Genomic DNA, 26753 nt, shown 5'->3' on the forward strand with positions numbered 1-26753 from the left:
CCCACTTAGTCACCTTTCCCTTCTCCAGTTGGTTCAAAACTCTGCTGCCCATCTCATCTTCCGCCAGGGTCGCTTTACTCATACTACCCCTCTCCTCAAGACCCTTCACTGGCTCCCTATCCATTTTCGCATTCTGTTCAAACTTCTTCTACTAACCTATAAATGTACTCACTCTGCTGCTCCCCAGTATCTCTCCACACTCGTCCTTCCCTACACCCCTTCCCGTGCACTCCGCTCCATGGATAAATCCTTCTTATCTGTTCCCTTCTCCACTACTGCCAACTCCAGACTTCGCGCCTTCTGTCTCGCTGCACCCTACGTCTGGAATAAACTTCCTGAGCCCCTACGTCTTGCCCCATCCTTGGCCACCTTTAAATCTAGACTGAAAGCCCACCTCTTTAACGTTGCTTTTGACTCGTAACCACTTGTAACCACTCGCCTCCACCTACCCTCCTCTCTTCCTTCCCATTCACATTAATTGATTTGATTTGCTTACTTTATTTATTTTTTGTCTATTAGATTGTAAGCTCTTTGAGCAGGGACTGTCTTTCTTCTATGTTTGTGCAGCGCTGCGTATGCCTTGTAGCGTTATAGAAATGCTAAATAGTAGTAGTAGTAGTAACAAATGGTCATACAAACACATGGGGTTGCGATGGGGGCCACGGTAGCACCTATTGTGGCATGCCTATATATAGCAGATTTTGAAGAAAATATTTATATCCCTCACAATTTAAACAGTATATCGCATTATGGAAGCGATTTATAGATGATGTTCACCTAGTATGGATGGGAAGCAAGGCTTTATTACAGCAGTTCCTTGCTTATTTAAATATGTGTGACATCAATATTGAATTTGATACCAAAATAGAAGGCCATCAAGTCAACTATTTGGATACAGATCAACATCAGTGGAGGGGTATTTAGTACTTCAGTTTTTAGAAAGCCAACAGACACCAATATTCTGCAATATTATTACAGTTTTCACCCTAAAAGTCAGAAGGAAGGGATTCCCACTGGACTGTTTCTCCAGTTAAAACAGTTATGTGCTACTCAACAGAGTTTTTAACATCATGCTAAAGATTTAGGAGACAGATTTAGACAGAGGAGTTACCCTCGTAGAGTAATTAGGACTGCATATACAAGAGCGGATAATGTACATCGACAATGGCTATTAAATACATATAGCAGCATAAATCATAATGACAGACCTGTGTGCGTTTTACCATATTCAGTTCAAACCAGGGATATTAAGACGATCATACAAAAGCATTGGCCTTTATTAGCTTTGCATGGGATTAACAATACTCCACGCTTTGCATACACTAGAACTAACAATGTTGGAGAAATAATAGCATGGAAGAGGTATAAAAACTCCCATGTAGCAGAGAAAGCAGGGGGGGGGGGGGGCACAGTAGGTGAGAAAAATGCACATACTATAGGTATGCTTGGGTTACCCATAGTGTACAGCACTAGGTAATGGGACGGGAGTTTAAATTACAGTTTAGTACAGATTGTAACACAGCCCAGGTTATCTATGGAATAAATTGCCCATGTAAGAAGTGGGCAAAAAAGACATAAGATCAAACATAGGATTGCAGGACATCATAGTAATTTACGTACACACAAAAGGGAAGCACCTTTGATTTCACATTGGGAACAGCACAGGCATAGAGCACAAGATGTGCTTTTTGTGGTCTTAACCCATATCCAATTAACTAGAAGTGCTAATGTTTCTGCCCAGTAGTTCATCTTCTGTTAGCAAACAGTGACCCCTAGAGGTCTTAATAAAGAAATAGAGTGACTATTAATAGCATTTGAATTGAAAACAAGAGTATATATAAGTGCGCATGCGTCACCGTTTCAGCTGGGCTTGGCGGTTTGAGGCAAGCAGGTCTCCCAGCAGGTCAGTCAAGAATAAATGTACACAATAATAATACGTGCTTAGGAATCTTTATTTAGTAAGGGGTTATAGTAGTAAGTGAATCGCAGGTATATGACTATGTTAGACTGGGATTTTTTTTTGGTTTTTTAGTTAGCGTTCTCCTGGTGATGCCATGAAAAGGCAAAACATGCCAGCTTGTAGAGAATGAGGGCAAATATAAGCACATTTTCACTGATTCACTAAGGAAGAGTGCAATACTGAAGGACCATTAGACTGCTAGATTTATGGAGAACAATTGGAGCACAGTTTGCACATCAAAAGATCATATTCAAGATAAGTCATTATTTTCATCTATTTTGCCAGAGTGCTGCCTGCATAACCATATTAAAGAGTATTTTGGATATTGAGGTAGACAGGAGAACTGTAGTGCAATGATGGAATTGCTATAGTGCATTATAGAGGAGATGGATCCTAGTTAAGTAAAGCACTTACTCTGAGCACTATTCACTATATTTAAAGTCACTTTATATTTTAATATTGAATTGAAGGTTTCTGGGACAGTATTATGATTTATTGATAAAGCAACCAAATGTAATGAAGTACCCTAGAGAAGTTATTAATTCAGTTAAAATTTAATGCCAAGAAGTGCAGAGTGATGCACTTGGGGTGCAGAAATCCAAAAAAGATATACCAGAAAGGAGGGGAGAGATTGTTAAACTTGGCTCAGGAAAGGGACCTTGGGGGTGATGGTGTCCAAGGATCTGAAGATGACAAAACAGTGCGACAAGGGGGTGGCCATGACTAGAAGGATGCTAGGCTGCATAGAGAGAGGTATAATCAGCAGAAGAAAGGAGGTGTTGATGACCCTCTACAAGTCATTGATAAGGCTCCACTTGGAGTATTGTGTTCAGTTTTGGAGGCCATATCTTACTAAAGATGTAAAAAGACTTGCAGTGGTTCAAAGAAAAATGACAAATATGGTATGGGATTTGCATTGCAAGACATATGATGAGAGACGTGGAGGGGCATTTTTGAAAGGGACGTCCAAGTTGCGATTTGGACGTCCTTGCAAAACGTCCCAATCCAGGGGCGGGGAAATCTATATTTTCAAAACAAGATGGACGTCCATCTTTCATTTCGAAAATACCGTCAGGGACATCCAAATCCTTAAATTTCACCGTCCCTAGATTTGGACGTCCCTAGACATGGACGTTTCTGATTTTCGGCAATCTTTGAAACCAAAGATGTCCTTGTCAAAAACAGCCAAATGCAAGCCATTTGGTCATGGGAGAAGCCAGCATTTGTAGTGCACTGGTCTCCCTGACATGCCAGGACACCAACCAGACACCCTAGGGGGAACTGCAGTGGACTTACCTTGTGTTCTGAGCCCCCCAACTCCCCCCCCCCCAAAACCCACTACCCCCAATTGAACACCACTACCATAGCCCTTACTGGTGAAGGGAGGCACCTATATATGGGTACAGTGGGTTTGTGGTGGGTTTTAGAGAGCTCGCTGTTCCCTCCACAAATGTAACAGGTAGGGGGGCACATGGGCCTGGGTCCACCTGTCTGAAGTGCACTGCAGTACCCACTAAAACTGCTCCAGGGAACTGTACGCGCTGTCATGGACCTGAGTATGATATCTGAAGCTGGCATACAGGCTGGCACGACATATTTTGAAAGATGTTTTTTGAGGGTGGGAGGGGGTTAGTGACCACTGGGGGAGTAACGGGAGGTCATCCCCGATTCTCTCCGGTGGTCATCTGGTCATTTCGGACACCTTTTTGTGCCTTACTTGTAAGAAAAACAGGCCCTGGTGAAACCGTCCAAGTGTTCATCAGGGATGTCCTTGGGTTTTTTTCGATTATGGGTTAAAGACGTTCAAGTGTTAGGCACGCCCAAGTCCTGCCTTTGCTACACCTCCGACACGCCCCCTTGAATTTTGGCCGTCCTTGCAACGGAGTGCAGTTGGAGACGTCCTAAATCGGGTTTCGATTATGCCGATTTGGATGTCCCTGGGAGCAGGGGCGTAGCTACGGGTGGGCCTGGGTGGGCCAGGCCCACCCAATTTCAGCTCTGGCCCGCCCACTCCCATTGCCGGCCACTGCTGCTTTTCCTGTTGAGCAGCAGGGCCAGCGCTACAAAAAGAAGAAGCGCTCAGCTGACTGAGCTGAGCGCCGCCGCCAACGTTAACAACGACAAAAAATGTAAAAAAAAAAAAAAAACGTGGCACCATAGGCAGCCTCGAAGCATTGGCTGCTGGCTCTGCAGGCTCCTCCTGTCTCTTACGTCACTGCCCCTGGAGCGAAGCAGGGGCAGTGACGTAAGAGACGGGAGGAGCCTGCAGAGCCAGCAGCCAATGCTTCGAGGCTGCCTGTGGTGCCGCGCTTTTTTTTAAAAACATTTTTCTCATTTTTAGCGTTGGTGGCGGCGGTCAGCTCAATCAGCTGAGCGCTTCTTCTTTTTGTAGCTGGGGCTGGCGGGCCTGAATCGGGTGGGCCTGAATCGGGAGAGGGAAAACGGATGGCAGGATGGGGACTGGGGAGAAAGAGGGAAAACGGAAGGATGGGGAGAGAAAGAGGGAAAACGGATGGCAGGATGGGGACTGGGGAGAGAGAAGGAAAACGGAAGGATGGGGAGAGAAAGAGGGAAAATGGATGGCAGGATGGGGACTGGGGAGAAAGAGAGAAAACAGAAGGATGGGGAGAGAAAGAGGGAAAACAGATAGGAGGATGGCAGAGAAAGAGGGAAAACGGAAGGATGGGGAGAGAAAGAGGGAAAACAGATAGGAGGATGGCAGAGAAAGAGGGAAAACGGAAGGATGGGGAGAGAAAGAGGGAAAACAGACGGAAGGATGGCAGAGAAAGAGGGAAAACGGAAGGATGGGGAGAAAAAGAGGGAAAACGGATGGCAGGATGGGGACTGGGGAGAAAGAGGGAAAACAGAAGGATGGGGAGAGAAAGAGGGAAAACAGATAGGATGGCAGAGAAAGAGGGAAAATGGAAGGATGGGGAAAGAAAGAGGGAAAACAGATAGTAGGATGGCAGAGAAAGAGGGAAAATGGAAGGATGGGGAGAGAAAGAGGGAATACAGATGGAAGGATGGCAGAGAAAGAGGGAAAACGGAAGGATGGGGAGAGAAAGAGGGAAAACAGACGGAAGGATGTTAGAGAAAGAGGGAAAACAGACGGAAGGATGGCAGAGAAAGAGGGAAAACGGATGGAAGGATGGCAGAGAAAGAGGGAAAACAGATGGATAGGGAGAGAGACACTGGATGGAAGGATAGGGAGAGAAAGAGGGGAGATGGATGAAAGGATGCAGAGAGAAAGGGGAGAGACTGGAAGGATGTGGAGAGAGAAAGGACACTGAACAGAAAAGGGTAGAGAGATAGAGAGACACTGGTTAGAAGGAGGGAGAGAGAGACATTAGATGGAAGGATCAGGAGAGAGGGTAGATGTGTGGAAGGATGGGGAGAGAAAGAGGGAAGACGCTGGATGGAAGGGTAGGGAGAAAGAGGTGACACTGGATGGAAGGATGCAGAAAGAAAGAGGGGAGACTACTGGAAGGATTGGGAGAGAGGGGGAGACACTGGAAGGATGGGGAGAGAAAGAGGAGAGCTGCTGGATGGAAAAGGGGAGTAGTGAAAGACTGGAGAATAAGAGGAAGGGGCATGGGGAGAACAAGGGTGAGAAAAAGATGAAAAGCCATAAGTAGATGAAGGAAATTAAAGAATGGATAGTAAGAATGAATTAAATCTGGACAGAGAGAGAGAGGCAGAAAAATATTGAAGAAAGCAAAGAAAAAGGAGAGAAAAATGACAAATGGCCAGGAAACCCTGGCAGAAGAGTTAAGCGAAAACGAAGGAAAGCATAATCTAGAGACTGGGAGCAACACAATGAGAAAAAGTAAATGGCCATACAACAAAGGTAAAGAAAATAATTTTATTTTTAATTTAGGATAAAGTAATATGGTGTTAATAAAGTTTCAGAGACCAATACTTCCTTCCTTAGGTCAGGAGAGGATACCGTAACAGCATTATACTGACCTGAGGCAGGAGGTTTTGGCCTCTGAAAGCTCACTGAAAAGGGTGTTAGGCTATTAAATAAATTGTCTGAAATCTGATGCACTGAAAAGCAGCACTTTACCCTGTGTGACAAATGTACCTGAGTGTGACTACATTTTGCTGGGGGAGGGGAGTAGAGAGAAAATTTTGTGCCCACCCACTTTGGGTTCAGGCCCACCCAAAATTGGCAGCCTGGCCACTGCCTGGGAGAAGGACGTCCATCTTCCGATTTATGTCAAAAGATGGACGTCCTTCTCTTTCGAAAATGAGCTTCTTACTGACCTAAACATGAATATCAAGGAGGAAAGGAGAAAAAAGGGGTGATATGATACAGATATTCAAATATTTGAAAGGTATTAATCCGCAAACAAATCTTTTCCAGAGACGAAAAGGTGCTAGAACTAGAGGACATGAATTGAGGTTGAAAGGGGGCAGACTCAGGAATAATGTCAGGAATAATTTTTTTCACGGAGAAGGTGGTAGATACCTGGAATGCCCTCCTGTGGGAAGTGGTGGGAATGCAGGGGGTAAACACAAAGGAATCCTGTTTGGAAGGAATGGATCCAAAGAAGCTTAGCAGAGATTAGGAAGCAACAATGGTAATTGGAAAACAAAACTAGTACTAAGCAAACTTTTACAGTCTGTGCTTTGATTGTGGCTGGACAGATTCAGCTTCAGAAGTTGGAGAACAAGGATAGTGCTGGGCAGACTTCTACGGTCTATGCCCTGAAAATGGCAAGGACAAATCAAGATCAGGTATACATAGGAAGTATCACAAACCATATGTAATGAGTTTATCTTGTTGGGCAGACTGGATGTTCCATACACGTCTTTATCTGCCATCATCTACTGTGTTACTATAGAAATACTGGCATTTTAAACAGAATATTACTGCTTTCCATAGAATTTATATTCTCAATCTAAAATGGACAATTATGGCAATAAAACATGTCAAGGGCAGTTCTATAATATAGATGCTAACATTTCAATGCATATTACATGCGTAAATATTTAGAATACTAACATATACAAGTGTATAAGCGTACATATGCACGCACATGACAATATTCTGCCTAAGTGCTACTCTATAAATATGCAGGTATCTTGGATAATGACTATGCAGACAGATGGATTTGCTGGTCAGTGCTACTTCCCACCCAGAATCTCTTTGATGGCAGATAGCACAGGAAATAACTAAATAGATCTGACACAATCCAGGGGTGCCAGCAAAGTGAAATGCCTTCCAGGATCCTCAACAACAGGATCCAGAATACAAACAAAATACTGGGTATGATCAGAAGAGACAGAAGATTCTAAAGTTGATGATGTAATCCACCTGGGGACAAATGATCTGACCAAAAATAGCACACTCAAACAGTGGCGTAAGAAGGGGGGGCGGGAGGGGCGGTCCGCCCCGGGTGCACGCGCTCGGGGGGTGCCGGCCCCGTTGGTTCCCTGCTCTCTCTCTGCCCCGGAACAGGTTACTTCCTGTTCTGGGGCAGAAAGAGCAGGGAACCAGTGGGGCCGACGCAGCTCCGAGTGACGTGCACTCGGGGCGGATCGGCCCTCCCGCAGGTAAGAATGCGGTCCGGGGGGGGGGGGTGCACCGCAGAGGGGGGGGGGGGTCGCGCCGTGCTGCACACGGGGGGGGGGGGGGGGGGGGGTGCGCAGTGGCAACCTGCCCCGGGTGCCATTAGCCCTCGCTACGGCACTGCACTCAAACTAGAGAGAGCCTTTCAAAGCTGGGGAAAGGGCTAAAATCTTTGGCATAGACTATAGCTTTTTCTGTAGTGCTTTCTGCCTATAGAAAGGAAGAGGAAAGATTACATAATACAGAAAACCTGGTGTCCACAAGATTTTAGATACAGTAACACAGTAAATGACGGCAGAATAAGATCCACACAGTCCACCCAGTCTACCCAAGAAGGCGGCCAGAGCCGCACCCACCACTCTGTGTGGGCCACAGCCACCCATGCTTAAGCAGTGGTCAGCAAATCTCCACCATGCTGGATCTCATGCTTACAAATGGGTAAAATGACTGAGTGAATGCCCCCTTGTGCAGTAGTGATCATCAAAAACAGCTATAGTGGCATGTAGTCATCCTGGATTTCAAACATGCTGACTTTAGTAAAATGAGGGAGACTACCTGAAGAAAGAGCTGGTAGGATGGGATGATAAAAGAGAAGTAGAAAGTTAGTGGTCCAAGCTGAAAGGAGCTATAAAAATGGCAACAGATCCTTATGTAAGGAAAGCAAACAAAAGCAAGAAAAAAAGAAATCTGATATGGTACACCACACAAGTTTCTAAGGGATCCTTTTACTAAGGTGCACCGAAAAGTGGCCTGTGCTGGTGCAGATGCGTGCCTTGGGCACACTCAGGTTCATTTTTCAGTGCACCTGCAAAAAAGGCCTTTTTTTTTCACCGAAAATTTTCATTTTGCTGCACATCCATTTTGGACCTGAGACCTTACCGCCACCTTTCGGATAGGTTCAATAAGATTTTGTTCTGGAAACGGTTTCTCGACGTGTTCTTTCTTTGGGAAGGAACTGAAGAATTGTTATCCTTCAGATCTTGGATTAATACATTAGACTCTAAACTTCAATTTACATTGAAATATCATTGGACCAGTTTAGAATTTTTGGATATGCAGGTGTTTAAAGCACATGGTGGTTTTGAAACCACTTTGCATCGCAAGCTGGTGGAGAAAAATACATTCTTACATTTTGGAAGTTACCATCCTTCTAATCTCAAAGTTAATCTACCAGTAAGTCAATATTTGCAAGTAAGAAGATTATGATCAGATATGTCAGATTTCAAAGCACAAGCACAGAAGTTGACTGCTTGGTTCCTCATTAGAGGATATCCACGGAAGGCGTTATGACAGGCATACCTTAGAGCTCGATATGCCCATATGGAACTTTTATTGCAGGACAAACATCTGACTCAGGAAGAACTTCTCACTTACATGATGCCTTACAATGTTATCCTCTAAGTTTGTATATATTTTACGATCCTACTGGCGTGTGTACCAGATTCATCCTGCTATTGAAAATTTCCCAGTAATTGCATATACTAGGGGCAAAAATATTGGAGAATTGCTATCTAAACAATGATATTCACAGAAATGCAATAAAGATGGTAGGAAAAACTGAAACAACCCAATTTTCAGCACCAAAGTCATCAGCGTCTTGTTTCTCACCATGCTGTTTCTTGAATTTTATGTTGTTCCTCTCCTTCCGTCTTTCCAACCATCCAACAGTGCAGTGGCGTACCAAGGGGGGGCGGTGGGGGCGGTCCGCCCCGGGTGCACGCTGCTGGGGGGGGTGCCACGTGCCTGTTGGCTCTTCGTTTTCATGCTTCCTCTGCCCCGGAACAGGTTACTTCCTGTTCCAGGGCAGAGGGAGCATGAAAACGAAGAGCCAGCAGGCGCGTGGCACCCCCCCCCCCCAGCGGCGTGCACCCAGGGGGGGTTCTTTCGCCAGGGGGGGCGTTGCACTGTTCCGGGGGGGCGCTGCACCCGGGGGGTGGGGCGCATCGGCGATCCACCCCGGGTGTCAGCCCCCCTAGGAACGCCACTGCAACAGTGGCTTTGAATTCAGTTAGTCCAATACTTTCTGCTAGCTGGTTAGCTTTCTCCATAAGCAGTGGACCACTGACAGGAAACTGTCTGCTCCTGACTCGAGAAAACCACCGAAGAAGAGCACCTTCTACCTCCTCAGCTTTTCCCGCCCGTTTTCATTTCCATTGTGGATTTGTATTGTTTTGCTATTCTTCCAGAAGCTGGTCTTTAGGCTTCAAGACACGTGAAATTTGACTGGGATTGACACCATATTCTTTAGCAATAGATGCTTGACTTTGTTTTCTAATTTTTTAAGCACTTCTATTCATTCAGCCAGTGTTAAAGTCTTACAGTTCCGCCGTGACGACTACACCAGTGTATGTCCTAACAACATTCTTTCGCCTGTGGCAGTTAAAGAGGCAGTAAATTTGAAATCTTGTTGGTTGTCACGCTCCAATCGGCTTCCATATTCCTTTTGCACGCTTATGCAGTGTCTTTCCTGCAGAGAAGCGGTCTTGAACCATGCATATAAGCGAATCTTGCGCTAAACCGAAGTTTGTCCCCATAGAAATTGATGGTGCCAAAAACGGGACTGAAGTACGGCATGCAGTTAAACAGAGCATGCGCTTATCCGACGTGTACTTAAATGGAGTGCACCATATTATATCACATTCCAAGCATATGATATGATTGCAGGGGCTGCTTATATTTATATTTGCAAAGGGAGTGTACACATAGGCAGAACTTGGGTGAAGCATGAGTGGGACTCACATTAACACATGTACAGGAGAATTCGATATATATAGTGCTAAACATTCACCGCTACTTCTGCACAGAGGTTTAACGGTTGCAAACTGCCAAAACAGAGCAGAAACTGCAGATCTGCATGAAAACACACTTACGTGTCGATTTATAGAATAGCGCCTAAGTGTTTCCGTGCGGATCTGCAAAGGGGGTGTGGCCATGGGAGCATAGGCAGGTCGGGGCATACCCTTAAAATGCGCACAGTGTTATAGAATAATACGGATCCACGCACTGGGATTTACACCTGGTTTCATTTGGTGTTACTCTCGGGCGCGGATCCCGGCGCAACTTGCTATTCTATAAGAGACATCAATCCCAGAACAACTGTTATTAAAAAACTGCTCAGTGGCAATTTCTTTTTTTTTTTGAGCCAAATTTTGAGAGCCATTAACTGAATCCAGGCTGTAACTTATAGAATACTGTAAGTTATACACATATTCTGCAGCTGTTAGGTGGTAGCACTTAACGTCAGTTGCATGGCACATATACCTGTTTAGGATAGTATTCTGTAGAGGAAAGTAGGAATCTATGTTCCTGTTATAGAAACCCCTCACTGAGCACCTCCTCACACCTAGGAATAAGAACACAAGAGGAGGCAACAGGGTGAAGAAAGCAGCAGCTGCACTCTAACGATCAAGAAAGTCCTGTTTTACTGATCACTATCTGATGTTTACTTATTAAACTAGGTCTTATTTGCACACTGACTTGACAATGTTTAACTTTTTAGTTTGGAATTACTGATTTCAAAAACATTTACAACAGCAGTCATTGAATTTATTTTCTTTTTTAAAGGAATACACTGTCAAATACGTTCATAAATGTGTATGCAGTGCAAAACTGCTACTTCTTATCTGTTGTAGTCTGTATTTACAGTTCAAATTTTTAATCCACAAATAAATTATTCACATCCTTAGCTTCCCTTAAAGGGCATATTTTCTCTAACCCCAGCATGGGGCACACAAAGGCTGACACACTCTGGGGTTCTAATTCCATTTTGATTACTGGGGTTCTCTGATTATGGTTGAGCATATGATATAGTGGACCAAGCTTAGGGTATTCCTAGACTACATTATTTTACTGGACAGAAACTACTCCCTTCTGTGCATGGTAAGACATTTCTCCTAAATGAATGGCTTCTTCGCATCAGTAGTAGTATAGTGGCAGTCCTCACCTCACGTCCATGGATTAACCAGTTCCGTCCAAATTTTGAACAGGAAGTTCCAGGCATGTCAATTTTATTAGGGTTTTTTTGAACAAATTCAACATCCATAGGCTTTCAGAATAAAATTTTTCCAGGGGTATTGCTAGAAGTTGATTGGAGGAGGGACAGGGTGGACTTTGGGGGGTGGGGGGGGGGGGGGAAGCATTTTCTGCAAACTTCTGAATTTCACATGTGTGAGCAAAGATTACCTCCAAAACTTACACTCTTAACCCCTGTTTACTAAGCCGCGTAGCAATGCCGACACAGCCCATTCAAAGTGAATGGGTTGTGTCGGCATTAGTGCACTGGCTGCCGCTAGCGTAGCTTAGTAAACAGGGGGGTTAGGGGTCCTTTTAGTGTCAGCATGTGTTTGTTTGTGAGGCACACTGATGCCTCCTTTTAACGCAGCGGGTAAAAGTCTGTCCATTTTTAGGAAAAAGAAATAGCCATGCGGTAAGTGAACTACTTACTGCACGGGCATTTCGGTGGGGAGCCCTTACTGCCACCCATTGAGATGGCGGTAAGGGCTCCTGCACTAACCCAGTGCTAACCAGGCAGCGCAAGACCCTGCCCGAGTTCAGCCGGTTAAGTTCCGGAAATGGCGTGCACTAGGAGTGTAACGAGAATCCACAAACAGTGGAGAACTCAATAGATCCCACGAGGCGTGAAACGAAAAATAAAAAGGTGGGAAAATAAGCCAGGCTATCCAAAGAATGGAACCAAATTATCTTTTCTTAAAAAACAAAATTTATTAATCTTCAAACAAATAATAATATAACAATAACACATTAAAATTGACTTTGAGTCAATTTTAATGTGTTATTCTTATATTATTATTTGTTTGAAGATTAATAAATTTTGTGCACTAGGAGTGGCAATTATCACCAGGTTCCTGCGGTAGCCCAGCGGTAGTTCCAGATTGGCACATAGCATTCCCACAGTGGGCTTACCGCTGCTTGGTAGAAGGGCCCCTTAGTGAATTATTTTATCTCATTCTGTAGGTCTGTGATAAGGGGGTTGGAGATTCAAAAACAAAAAAAGAGAAAATGGAAAAGAATTGTTCTCTCTCTCACCTTGCTGATGTTCCACAAGACCAATGTACTTTGATGTTTGGCAAATTCAATTGCTGTGGCTCTGCCAATGCCATGGCCAGCGCCAGTGATCAGAACGATCTCTGCACTGACAGACTTTCTCTTTGCAGGAATGAAAAGCTTCACCAGAGCCTCCAGGTAGGAGTAAATGATGGTGATCAGAAGGATTAGAATTTCCAGGAAGAGATTCATCCTTTCTGCTGCTCCTGTGCTTCTTTTGTAGGGCTACCAGAAAGTGCCCATCCGATCCTGTACATTGGCACTAAATGAAAGGCATTTCTTCCCCCTTCCTCTCCTGTTTTCTAGAAGTCACATGCAATGTAAATACAGCTCAGAGATAATTAACTCATTCAGTATCACAATGCTGCAGAAGGGGGGCTTAAAAGTACTGCTGAGGACACAGGTAAAAACCAGATTCTCTGGCTCTCATTGGCAAATGTCTGTGTACCACAAAATAAAATAAATAAATAAATAAATGCATGGGCCAGATCAGCTGCTTTCAAAATGCAGAGATTTCTCAGTAACACTGTTTGCCATGCAGGACCCTCTGAAGAAATAAGATTAAAGCACATGGTGAAGGCGGTTAGCTTAGCAGAGCTTAAAAAGGAGTTAGACGGTTTCATAAAGAATAAGTCCATAAACCACTACTAAATGGACTTGGGAAAAATCCACAATTCCAGGAATAACATGTATAGAATGTTTGTATGTTTGGGAAGCTCGCCAGGTGCCCTTGGCCAGGATTGGCCGCTGTCGTGGACAGGATGCTGGGCTCGATGGACCCTTGGTCTTTTCCCAATGTGGCATTACTTATGTACTTATGTACTTATATAAAATATTGAACTTCACTGGTACACTTTGGGACTGATGCCCATCAACCTGTCCTGAACCATGTGCCTCCTCCACCTCCCTCAGCGATGTCTCTGCCTCTCCTCAGTTCAGCTGCGTACCCAACCAATTATGGCCACAATGCCTGGCTCCCTCTCACTCATCTCACAGCGGCTCCATTTATAGCGGCCCCATCCCTCTTCAGTGCCACTCTCATTGTTCCCTTTCTGTAGCTCCCTGAAAAATGGCCCAGTCTCAAACACCACTGCCACACTTTAATGTACCATTATATCATTACAGGCATCAAGGCAGTGTGCAGAGTAACAGAAACAGTCGGAGAGCTCTGGAGTCTCAATGCGTGTATGAGACGATGGTGCAGGGAGGAGGGTTTTAGAGTTGTTAGGAACTGGGCAACATTTGGGGAAGGGGGAGCCTATTCCGAAAGGATGGGCTCCACCTTAACCAGGGTGGGACCAGGCTGCTGGCATGGGCATCTAAAAAGGAGATAGAGGAGCTTTCAAACTTGAAACTGGGGGAAGGCCAACAGTCGCTCAAAAGCACATGGTTCGGAATAAGGTATCTTTCAAATATATCGCCAAACCAGGGAAGAGAGGATATCTCGGTAGTGAGGTTGCAAAAAAAACCATAGTAGATCAGGTGTCCTTAAATAAAAATAAAAATCAGACAAAAGATTGAAAATTAATACTGTCAAGTAAAGAGCATGATGTAAGTAGGAACAACAAACATAATTTGAAATGTCTATACGCGAGTGCCAGAAGCCTAAGAAAGAAGATGGGAGAGTTAGAATACATTGCACTAAATGAAAAATTAGATATAATAGGCATCCTCCTGGTAGAAGGAGGATAACCAGTGGGACACTGGTTACAAATTATATTGTAGTGATAGGGTGGATTGAATTGGTGGAAAGGTAGCATTGTGTTAAGGAGGGCCTTGAATCAAATAAATTGAAATTCTGCAGGAATCATAACACATCTTGGAATCCCTATGGATTGAAATTCCATGTGTAAAGGGGAAAAGGATAGTGATAGGAGTGTACTACCGTCTGCCTGGCCAGGATGAACAGATAGATGTAGAAATGTTAAAGGAAATGGGGGACGCAAACAAACTGGGCAATACAATAATAATGGGTGATTTCAATTACCCCGATATTGACTGGGTAAATGTAACATCAGGGCATGCTAGGGAGGTAAAATTCCTTGATGAAATCAAGGACTGCTTTATGGAGCAGCTGGTACAGGAGCCGACAAGAGAAGGAAAAATTCTAGACTTAGTCCTTAGTGGAGCACATGTCTGGTGTGGGAGGTAATGATGCTGGGGCCGCTTGATAACAGTGATCATAATATGATCAGATTTGATATTAGCTTTGGAGTAAGTATACACAGGAAATCCAATACGTTAGCATTTAACTTTCAAAAAGGAGACTACGATAAAATGAGAAGAACGGTGAAAAAAAAACTTAGAGAAGCAGCTGCGAGAGTCAAAAATTTACATCAGGCGTGGATGCTGTTCAAAAATACCATCCTGGAAGCCCAGGCCAAATATATTCCGTGAATTAAAAAATGAGAACGGAAGACCAAAGGACAGCCGGCATGGTTAAAAAGTGAGGTGAAGGAAGCTATTAGAGCTAAAAGAAAATCCTTCAGAAAATGGAAGAAGGAACCAACTGAAAATAATAAGAAACAGCATAAGGAATGTCAAGTTAAATAAAAAGTGCTGATAAGGAAGGCAAAGAGGGACTTTGAAAAAAAGATTGCGATGGAGGCAAAAACACATAGTAAAAATTTATTTTCGGTATATTAAAAACAAGAAGCCAGCAAAAGAATCAGTTGGACCGCTAGATGACCGAGTGGTAAAAGGGGCAATCAGGGAAGACAAAGACATAGCGGAGAGATTAATTGAATTCTTTGCTTCGGTGTTCACTTAGGAAGATTTGGGAGAGATACCGGTGCCAGAAATGGTATTCAAAACTGACTAGTCGGAGAACCTGAATGAAATCTCTATAAACCTGGAGGATGTAATGGGGCAATTTGACAAACTGAAGAGTAGCAAATCTCTAGACCAGATGGTACTCATCCCAGAGTACTGATAGAATTGAAAAATGAACTTGCGGAACTATTATTAGTAATATGCAGTTTATTTTTGAAATTGAGCGTGGTTCCGGAAGATTGGAGGCTGGCCAATATAATGCTGATTTTTAAAAAAGGTTCCAGAGGAGATCCGGGAAATTATAGACTGATGAGTCTGACGTTGGTGCTGGGTAAAATGGTAGAGACTATTATAAAGAACAAAATTACAGAGCATATTCAAAAGCATGGATTAATGAGACAAAGCCAACATGGATTTAGTGAAGGGAAATCTTGCCTCACCAGTCTATTACATTTCTTTGAATGGGTGAACAAACATGTGGATAAAGGGGAACCGGTTTTTCAAAAGGCATTTGACAAAGTACCTCAAGAAAGACTCTAGAGGAAACTGGAAAGTCATAGGGTAGGAGGTAATGTCCTATTGTGGATTAAAAACTGGTTAAAAGATAGAAAACAGAGAGTAGGGTTAAATGGTCAGTATTAGTTAGTGGGGTTCCCCAGGGGTCTGTGCTCGGACTGCTGCTTTTTAACATATTTATAAATGACCTAGAGATGGGAGTAACTAGTGAGGTAATTAAATTTGCTGACAACTCAAAGTTATTCAAAGTTGTTAAATCGCAAGAGGATTGTGAAAAATTACAAGAGGGCCTTACCAGACTGGGAGACTGGCCTGCTTATTTTCGAAAGAGAAAACGCCTATATTTCGACCCAAATCGGGAGATGGGCGTTTTTCTCGCAAAGGCGCCCAAATCGGTATAATCGAAAGCCGATTTTGGGCGTTTCCAACTGCACTCCGTCACGGAAACGAATAAAGTTGACAGGGGCGTGTTGGAGGCGTGGTGAAGGCGGGACTGGGGCGGGACTAGTTATCAGCTGAGGAGAGAAGGGCGTCTTTAGCTGATAATCGGAAAAAAAAATGCATTTTTGCCGCGATTTTGGGTCACTTTTTTTGGACCCTTTTTTTTCACGAACAAGTCCCCAAAAAGTGCCCCAACTGCCCAGATGACCACTGGAGGGAATCGGGGATGACCTCCCCAGACTCCCCCAGTGGTCAATAAACCCCTCCCATAAAAAAAAACCCCACATTAAAAATGTGTTCTATCCTGTGACAGTCTTTCCCTGGGTCAGATGTGGCTCTCGGGTGCACTACAGGGTCACATCAGCATTGCATTGTGGTGGGTGTAGGGTATTGGGATCCGTGATTTCATTAGATTGTGATGCTAAGATGGCCGACTGGTAGGACGCACTGTGGGGAGCTCTGGTCCAGGGTCGACTCCCCAGTGCTCCCGCCACGGTGCGATCCCCCCCAGAAGAGCCAGAAGCACGGATCGACGCCCGCTGCCCAGGGTTTGCCACCTTCGGTAGCCGCGGTCCAGGTCCAGGCTCCAGGTAGCCGCGTCGCGGACGGGTCCAATTCGGCCCTCCATTGCTGCGGGGGCCCAAGCTGGGAGAAGGCCACGTGCTGTCGGCCGCCGGGCGCCGAATTCGCCGAGTCCGTGAGCGAGTCTGGGTCGGCCGCCACGCTCCCCGGCAGGAACTGCTCGGGACCGTATCGGGTGAGAGCACTGTGTGACCCGGGTGAGTCGGAGCGAGCTCACCCGCGGCCTCGTGGTGCGCACCCGACCTCGTGGCGCGGCCCGACCCAGCGATCCAAGAGGCCTCCGTACCACCGCGGTGCTCCCGGTCCCAGCGGCCCGACGCCTACACTGCCCTTCCTCCCGCGGCCTGCCCTCATTCGCGGTGCCGAGTGCTCAGAGATAGGGCAGTCGTGGCGGAGCACTGTGCTTAGGCACCGTGTGGAAGTCTGCCCAGCTGCTCCAGCCTGCCCCAGTCCACCCTCCCCAGCTTCTCCCTGCTTGCTTGCTCCAGTCCAGCTTTCCCCCTGCTGTTTCCAGTTCATCTGCCCCAGCGTGTTCCAGTTTGTTCCAGTCCTCCTATCCATCTGATCCCATCTTGTTCCAGTCCGCTGATCCAACATTCCCCCTGCGTGTTCCAGTCCATCGACTCCAGTGTGTTCCAGTGTGCTCCAGTGTGTTCCAGTCCCCGTTCCAGACCGTTCCAGTGTGCTCCAGTGTGTTCCAGTCCCCATTCCAGACCGCCTGATCCAGCTTCTCCCTGCCTGCTCCAATCCATCTGCTCCAGCATCTCCCAGCTCGTTTCAGTCCTCCTGATCCCAGTCTGTTCCAGTCCGCCGATTCAGCCTACCCCCAGCTTGTTCCAGCCCATCGGCTCCAGTGTGGTCCAGTCCGCCTGATCCAGACTCTACAATCCATCTGCTCCAGCGTGCTCCAGCGTATTCCAGTCCTCCTGTTCCCGGCTTGCTCCAGTCCGCCGATCCAGCTTACCCCCTGCTTGTTCCAGTCCACCAACTCCAGTGTGTTCAGCCTGCTCCAATCCGTCTATTCCAACTTGTTCCAGTTCATCTGCTCCAACCTTCCCCAGCATGTTCCAACTTGTTGTTCCAGCTTGTTCCAGCCTGCCCCAGCTTGTTCCAGTCCGTCCATCCCAGCCTACCCAGCTTGTTCCATCCGTTTCTGCATGACCCGCTTGTGCCAGTCCGTCTGTTCCAGCGTGTTCCAATCCATCCATCTCAGCGTATCCTGTTACTCTGTCGTCTGCTGGTCCTGCTCGTCACAGTCCATCTGTTCCTGTCCGTCTGCTCATCCTGACACAGTCCATCTGTTCCTGCTTGTTCCAGCTTGTTCCAGCTTGCTAGGACTTATTCCAACTTGATCCAGCCTGTTCCAGCTTGCTCCTGTCAATCTACCCCAGCTTGATCCTGACCGCCTGTTCCAGCTGCTACCCGCCTGCCTGTTAACACATCGAGTAGCCTGCCTGCTTGCGAGCCTCTCAGCCATTGACTTACCTACCTGCCTGCTAGCTTGTCAGCCATTGACTTACCTACTCGCCAGTCCAAAACCCAGCTTTCCAGCTCTATCTATCTGCTTATCACCTCAGTCACCTCAGTCACTACATAGTCACCTGCCACACCTCAGTCAGTACTTATGGCCCCTGTCCACGTTCTCTTCCTTGCCCTGTCCCTTCCTAATCTTCTTTCCCCCCCACTCCCACTGTCTACCACTAGAATTCGCTGCCCTCCCGCCATGCCCACCACGGCAATACCCCATTCACCCTCATCCCCCTCCACCTCACCATCCCTCCTGTCCCCCACCTCCTTCCTAGCTCTTAACCTTCACCACTTCCTTCCTGCCATTAACCCATCCCCATTCCTCCTAAGTACACCTCGTCTTCGTCGCCTTTGCCACCCGACCTCCCCCACCCTCCTCCGCATTCTCCTGCTCCTCCTCCTGCTATCCGCGGGAGACATTAACCCTAATCCAGGTCCCCCTCACCTGTCCCCGTCCTATCCATGCAAACGATTCTGAGATGTCTCCAATCTCGTCTCTATTCCCCTCCTCCCCCCCTCTTCCCTCCCCTTCTCATGCGCCTTGTGGAATGCCCACTCAGTCTGTAACAAATTGCCCTTCACCCATGATCTCTTCATCTCTCGCTCCCTTCAACTGCTCACCCTAACCAAAACCTGGATCTCCCCGGACGACTTGGCCTCAGTCGCGGCCCTCTGCCATGGAGGTTATCTCTTCTCCCACACTCCCCGCCCAGCTGGCCGTGGTGGAGGCGTTGGGCTACTACTCTCGCCCTCCTGTAGTTTCCAACCCCTCCCCTACCGCAGTCTCACTGCTTCTCATCCTTTGAAGCCCACTCCATCCGGCTATTCTACCCGCTGCCACTCAGAGTCGCAGTCATCTACCGTCCCCCTGATAAATCCGTCTCTTCCTTCCTCACCGACTTTGATGCCTGGCTGTCCGTCTTTCTTGAACCCTCATCTCCGTCCCTCATTCTCGGAGACTTTAACATACACACCCATCCGACCCTAACGCTTCTAAGTTCCTCACCCTAACATCCTCCTTCAACCTCCAGCTGTGCTCCACCACCCCCACTCAACGTGACGGCCACTGTCTTGACCTAGTCCTCTCCTCCTCTGGTTCACCCTCCAACTTCCACGCTTCTGCTCTCCCTCTCTCCGATCATCACCTGATCACATTCACACTTCTTCACCCCCCCCCCTCTGCCCCGTCCAACTTTAACCACCTCCTCTAGGAATCTCCAGGCTATTGACCCCCCCCCCCCCACTTTATCCTCTAGTATCTCTAATCTCCTCCCCTCCATCATGTCCTCCGAGACTGTAGACAAAGCGGTCTCCGCTTACAATGCTGTTCTCTCCTCTGCTTTGGACACCCTCACTCCATCCACCTCCTGTCCCACAAAGCGTACTAATCCCCAGCCCTGGCTGACCCCTTGCATCCGTTACCTTTGCTCCTGCACCCGATCCACTGAACGCCTCTGGAGGAAATCTCGTACCCATCCAGACTTCCTTCACTACAAATTCATGCTATCCTCTTTCCACTCCTCCCTATTCCTTGCAAAACAGGACTATTACACCCAATTGACCAACTCTCTCAGCTCCAACCCTCGTCGTCTCTTCATCACCCTTAACTCCCTCCTCAAAGTGCACCCGCTCCCACTCCCCCTTCACTCTCTCCTCAATCGCTGGCTGACTACTTCTGTGACAAGGTACAAAAGATCAACCTTGAGTTCACTACCAAGTTACCACCTCCTCTTCAGCCTGTAGCCCTATCCAATAACCAACCAACCATGGCCTCATTCTCGTCCTTTCCTGAGATCACCGAGGATGAAACCTCCTGCCTTTTTTCCTCCTCGAAATGCACCACTTGTTCCTCCGATCCCATCCCCACCAACCTACTTAACACCATCTCCCATACTGTTACCCCCTCCATCTGTCGCATCCTTAACCTTTCCCTCTCCACTGCAACTGTCCCTGACACCTTCAAGCACGCCGTAGTCACACCTCTCCTAAAAAAACCATCACTTGACCCTACCTGCCCCTCCAACTACCGCCCCATCTCTCTCCTCCCCTTCCTCTCCAAAATACTTGAGCGCGCCGTTCACAGTCGTTGCCTTGATTTTCTCTCCTCTCATGCCATCCTAGATCCACTTCAATCTGGTTTTCGCCCTCTACACTCGACAGAAACAGCACTCTCTAAAGTCTGCAACGACCTGCTCCTCGCCAAATCCAGAGGCCACTATTCTATCCTCATCCTCCTCGATCTATCCGCTGCGTTTGACACTGTCAATCATGATTTACTTCTTGCCACACTGTCCTCTTTTGGGTTCCAAGGCTCTGTCCTTTCCTGGTTCTCCTCTTATCTCTCCCACCGCACCATCAGAGTACACTCTCATGGATCTTCCTCCACTCCCATCCCACTATCTGTAGGAGTTCCCCAGGGATCTGTCCTTGGACCCCTTCTCTTCTCAATCTACACCTCTTCCCTAGGCTCACTGATCTCATCTCATGGTTTTCAGTATCATCTTTATGCTGATGACACCCAGCTATATCTCTCCACACCAGACATCACCGCGGAGACCCAGGCCAAGGTTTCAGCCTGCTTATCCGACATTGCTGCCTGGATGTCCAACTGCCACCTGAAGCTGAACATGTCCAAAACCGAGCTCCTCGTCTTTCCACCTAAACCCACCTCTCCTCTTCCTCCACTCTCTATCTCAGTTGATAACACCCTCATCCACCCCGTCACATCTGCCCACAACCTCGGAGTCATCTTTGATTCCTCCCTCTCCTTCTCTGCGCATATTCAACAGACTGCCAAGACCTGTCACTTCTTCCTCTTCAACATCAGCAAAATTCACCCTTTCCTATCTGAGCACACCACACGAACTCTTGTCCACGCTCTCATTACCTCTCGCCTTGACTACTGCAACTTACTCCTCACCGGCCTCCCACTTAGCCATCTATCCCCCCTTCAATCCGTTCAGAATGCTGCCGCGCGTCTTATATTCCGCCAGAACCGATATACTCACATCACCCCTCTCCTCAAGTAACTTCACTGGCTTCCGATCAGATACCGCATACAATTCAAGATTCTCCTCCTTACCTACAAATTCACCCGGTCTGTGGCTCCTCACTACCTCTCTACCCTCATCTCCCCCTATGTTCCCGCCCGTAACCTCCGCTCACAGGACAAATCCCTCCTTTCAGTTCCCTTCTCCACCACTGCCAACTCCAGGCTCCGCTCATTCTGCCTTGCCTCACCCTACGCTTGCAACAATCTTCCTCAACCCTTACGCCAAGCCTCCTCCCTACCCATCTTCAAATCTCTGCTTAAAACTCACCTCTTCAATGCTGCTTTCGGCACCTAACCTTTCGTGAAACATAGTATGCCCTATCAGACGGACTCTACACTTGTCTTTAGATTGTTTAGATTGTCTTTAGATTGTACACCTGTCTTTTAGTTTGTTAGCTCCTTGAGCAGGGACTGTCCTTCCATGTTAAATTGTACAGCGCTGCGTAACCCTAGTAGCGCTTTAGAAATGTTAAGTAGTAGTAGTAGTAGTAGTGTTACAGTCTCACGATGTTGGTAGTTGATAGGCTCTTCTCCCATTGTGCTTTTCCCCCTGCTTACTGGGTCAGAGTGTGTCCAGTTTTGTTTCCGGTAGTCCATGAGGTAGTGGCCATTTTTGTAAGCCAGTTTTAGATCCCTTCCATGTGTTAGCCACGTTAGAGAACTTAGTTCTTACCTTGAATGTGGCTGAAAGAGGGCATTGTACAGCATTCTGCCAGCTCTGACCTACTGCTAATCTCAGTACCAGGGAGACTCGTTGCCAGTGGGGCACAACCTCTGATCTGCAGTTAACTGTGAGTAAACGTGCTTATTTCAACAAAGGATGTTTTCGGAGAGATTAGTCTTCAGGTGTAAACTGGTGTGCCAAAGTTATACAACAGCAACAAGTCCTAGAGGCCTGCGTGTATGCAGGTCCCTGGAGCACTTTTAGTGGGTACCGCAGTGCACTTCAGCCATGTGGACCCAGGCCCATCCCCCCTACCTATAACACTTGTGCTGGTAAATGGGAGGCCTCCAAAATCTACTGTACCCACATGTAGGTGCCCCCTACACCCCTAAGAGCTATGGTAGTGTTGTACATTTGTGGGTAGTGGGTTTTGTGGGAGGGGGGTTGGGAGCTCAGCACCTGTGGTAAGGGAACTATGCATGTGGGAGCTTTTTCTGAAGTCGACAGCACTGACCTAGGGTGCCCAGGTGGTGTCCTGGCATATCAGGGGGGCCAGTGTACTACAAATCCTGGCCCCTCCCATGACCAAATGGCTCGGATTAGGACGTTTTTGAGCTGGGCGTTTTTAGTTTCCATTATCGCCCAAAAAAAACAAACGCCCAGCTCAAAAACATCCATTTTTTCAAAAATACGGTTCGGCCCCCCCCCCTTCACGGACCCGTTCTCGGAGATTGACACCCATGGAGATAGGCATTTCCATTTGATTATGCCCCTCTGGGCGTCCAAATGGCAGGTGATGTTTAATGTGAGCAAGTGCAAAGTGATGCATGTGGGAAAGAGGAACCCGAATTATAGCTACGTAATGCATGGTTCTACATTAGGAGTCTCCAACCAAGAAAGGGATCTAGCTGTCGTCGTTGATGATATGTTGACACCTTCTGCTCAGTGTGCTGCGGTGGCTAAGAAAGCAAATAGAATGTTAGGTATTATTAGGAAAGAAATGGAAAACAAAAATGAGGACGTTATAATGCCTTTATATTGCTCAATGGTGCGACCGCACCTCGAATATTGTGTTCAATTCTGGTTACCGCATCTCAAAAAAGATATAGTGGAATTAGAAAAGGTGCAGAGAAGGGTAATGAAAATGATAAAGGGGATGGGACGACTTCCCTATGAGGAAAGACTAAAACGGCTAAGGCTTTTCAGCTTGGAGAAAAGACGGCTGAGGGGAAATATGATAGAGGACTATAAAATAATGAGTGGAGTGGAATGGGTAGACATGGAGCATCTGTTCACTCCTTCCAAAAATACTAGGAGTAGGGGGCATGCAATGAAGCTACAAATTAGTAAATTTAAAACAAATCGGAGAAACTTTTTATTCACTCAACGTGTAATTAAACTCTGCCAGAGAATGTGGCAAATGCTTAGCGGGGTTTTAAAAAAGTTTAGACGGCTTCCTCAAGGGAAAGTCCATAGACCATTATTAAAATGGACTTGGGGAATATCCACTGCTTATTTCTGGGATAAGCAGCATAAAATGTTTTGTACTTTTTTGGGATCTTGCCAGGTATTTGTGACCTGGCCACTATTGGAAACAGGATGCTGGGCTTGATGGACCTTTGGTCTGTCCCAGTATGTTAATACTTATGTACTTATCCTATATAATAATTTGTACCTCAAGGTTCTCTGGCTGGCTGGCTGTCTGGGTTCGTAACATGTTGGTGATGTCAGGTCGCCTCCAGCGTTCCCTTCCCTCTCATTGTCCTGCCCTCGAGATCGCTGGGGGTGACGCAAGCCCAGCCTGCCTGCCGCCGGTCTGACTTCCGAGCAGCAAAACTTTCACTGCGCCCAACTTTCCCCCACTTATCCCACAGCCCTCTAATTCCGCCACTCGGTCCCTTCCCCGGGAGAGCTTTTCGTTTCTTTCCTACAGCGGCTCCTCTGCTCGCCTTAAGCCTCATCAGGAGGAAACGGCAGCGGCCAAAGGAGGAAAAGAGAAAGCTAGAAGGAAACACAGGGTCAGGGGAAGAAAAGCCAGTCACTCCCCCTACTCTAAAAAAGAAAAAAATAACCCCTCTGTGCCTTTTCTCTGGCCTCGCCGACAGTGCTATTATATCCTGAGAGAGATCGCAACCTCTTTTAAAAAGTGTGACATTCGTTCTGCAATTTTTTAAAACCGATTTGTTGACAGAAAAGCTTCTCAGTGAATACCGGGTGAAAGAGAGGCCAGGGACATGCAAAGAAAAATAAGCGGAGGTGCAGGGGAGGTCAGAATCGCGGGACACGGAGGGGATGGGAGGGGAGGGAAGAATTGCGGGACATGGAGGGGAGGGCAGGGGAGAAAGCGATGGAGGGATAGCCTTGCTAGCACCCATTTCATTTTTTCACGAAATGGGCTTTTTACCTCACTACTGTACTCAAGAAATAAGCATAGATATACCACACAAGATTAGAATACAACACATTTGGAAGGTAGATAAGTAGCACAACATCAAAATACCCTTAGATATTGAAACATGGAATTATACACAAAAGGACTATGAATGTGTAATGGGAAAGGGAGGAAGACCCACTGGAATGCTGGCAATGGTTAGGTAATATTTCATTTGGAGTGCTGCGTGCCCTGCCCCATCCCATGCAGCTCCTTATCTGCTCCTACATCTGACCACCAGTGTAAGTAATTTCTTTTCTTTCTTTTTTTTTTATTTATTCATTTATATAAATAATTCCACAAGTATACATTTGATTAAGAAACACAGGGCAAACATAATACAGAATAATCTTCCAATAAGGTAACAACAGATGAAAACAAAATCATATAAAATCAACCCTTCCTTAGACCACTATGAAAGGGGGAGTGACTAGATATTAATAGGATTTTACTAAGTAGAAATTGAATCAAGAAAAAGGCCTAGCCTGATTCTCCGCAATATTAGTTCACAATAACTGATGATTTAACCAACTCCAAATAACTTTTTTAGGTCAATGAAAGGCTTTAGATGTTCCAGTTCAAAGAACAGGGGGGTTAAGGGGGCAAACAATGAAGCTTCAAAGTAGTAAATTTAAAACAAATCAGAGAAAATATTTCTTCACTCAATGTGTAATTAAACTCTGGAATTCATTGTCAGAGAATGTAGTAAAAGCAGTTAGCTTAGTGGGATTTAAAAAAGGTTTGGATAGCTTCCAAAACATAAAGTCCTTAAGACATTATTAAGGGAATTGTACTTGATATACTGCCTTTCTGTGGTTTTTTTTGCAACTACATTCAAAGCTGTTCCGGAGTTTAACTACGCGTTGAGTGAAGAAAACTTTCCTCCGATTCGTTTTCAATTTACCACACTGTAGCTTCATCGCATGCCCCTTTGTCCCAGTATTTTTGGAAAGCGTAAACAGACGCTCCACCTCAACCCATTCCATTCCACTCATTATCTTATAGACCTCTATCATATCTCCCCTCATCCGCCTCTTCAGCCTTTCCTCATAGGGAAGTCGTCCCATCCCCTGTATCATCTTTGTCGCCCTTCTCTGCACCTTTTCCAATTCCACTATATCTTTTTTGAGGTGCAGCGACCAGAATTGAACACAATGCTCGAGGTGTGGTCACACCATGGAGCGATACAATGGCTGAATAATATCCTTATTTTTATTTTCAATCCCTTTCCTAATGATACCAAACATTCTATTTGCTTTCCTAGCCGCAGCAGCACATTGAGCAGAAGTTTTCAACGTATCATCAATGATGACACCTAGATCCCTTTCTTGGTCCGTGACTCCCAACGCTGAACCTTGCATGACATAGTTAAAGTTTGGGTTCCTCTTTCCCACATGCTTCACTTTGCACTTGTTCACATTAAATGTCATCTGCCATTTAGACACCCCGTTTCCCAGTCTCGTAAGGTCCGCTTGTAGTTTTTCACAATCTTCCTGCAATTTGACGACTTTGAATAACTTTGTGTCATCGGCAAATTTGATTACCTCACTAGTTACCCCCATCTCAAGGTTATTTATAAATATGTTAAAAAGCAGAGGTCTCAGCACAGATCCCTGAGGGACCCCATTAACTACCCTTCTCCATTGTGAATATTGACCTTTTAATCCTACTCTCTGTTTCCTATCTTTAAACCAGTTTTTAATCCACAGTAAGACACTACCTCCAATCCCATGTCCCTCTAATTTCCTCTGTAGTCTTTCATGAGGGACTTTATCAAACGCCTTCTGAAAATCTAGATACACAATATCAACTGGCTCACCTTTGTCCACATGTTTGTTTACTCCTTCAAAGAAATGCAGCAGATTGGTGAGGCAAGACTTCCCTTTGCTAAATCCATGTTGACTTTGTTCCATTAGTCCATGCTTTTGAATGTGCTCTGTAATTTTGTTCTTGATAATAGTCTCTACCATTTTGCCCGGCATCGATGTCAGACTCACCGGTCTATAATTTCCCGGGTCTCCTCTGGAACACGCACTATTGCTTGTTAAGTGCTGTTAACAATGCTAATTGGCTTGTTATGTCAATTAAGTTACATGTGTTATTATAGAATGCTCTTGGATCTCGACACGGAACACTAGGCACCCTGTATAGAATCCATAGGATTGTGCT

The 26753-nt window shown here is 46.1% G+C and overlaps 1 protein-coding gene across 2 annotated transcripts in view; it reads right to left on the reverse strand.

Annotated features, from left to right (window-relative positions):
* The window catches only part of LOC115461024 (17-beta-hydroxysteroid dehydrogenase 13-like), a 74829-nt gene that overhangs the window by 42491 nt on the left and 5585 nt on the right, over nucleotides 1-26753 (reverse strand). Inside the window, exon 1 of one of the 2 annotated variants that reach the window (XM_030190544.1) lies at nucleotides 12582-12852. The exons of the other annotated variant lie outside the window; for it this stretch is intronic. Coding sequence (XP_030046404.1) covers nucleotides 12582-12791 — 210 coding nt within the window. The 5' untranslated portion in view covers nucleotides 12792-12852. Of the gene's footprint in view, nucleotides 1-12581; nucleotides 12853-26753 lie in introns of those variants that run through there. 2 annotated transcript variants of the gene reach the window in all.

The sequence above is a fragment of the Microcaecilia unicolor genome, chromosome 2 (genome assembly GCF_901765095.1).
Source record: "Microcaecilia unicolor chromosome 2, aMicUni1.1, whole genome shotgun sequence".
Lineage (NCBI taxonomy): Eukaryota > Metazoa > Chordata > Amphibia > Gymnophiona > Siphonopidae > Microcaecilia > Microcaecilia unicolor.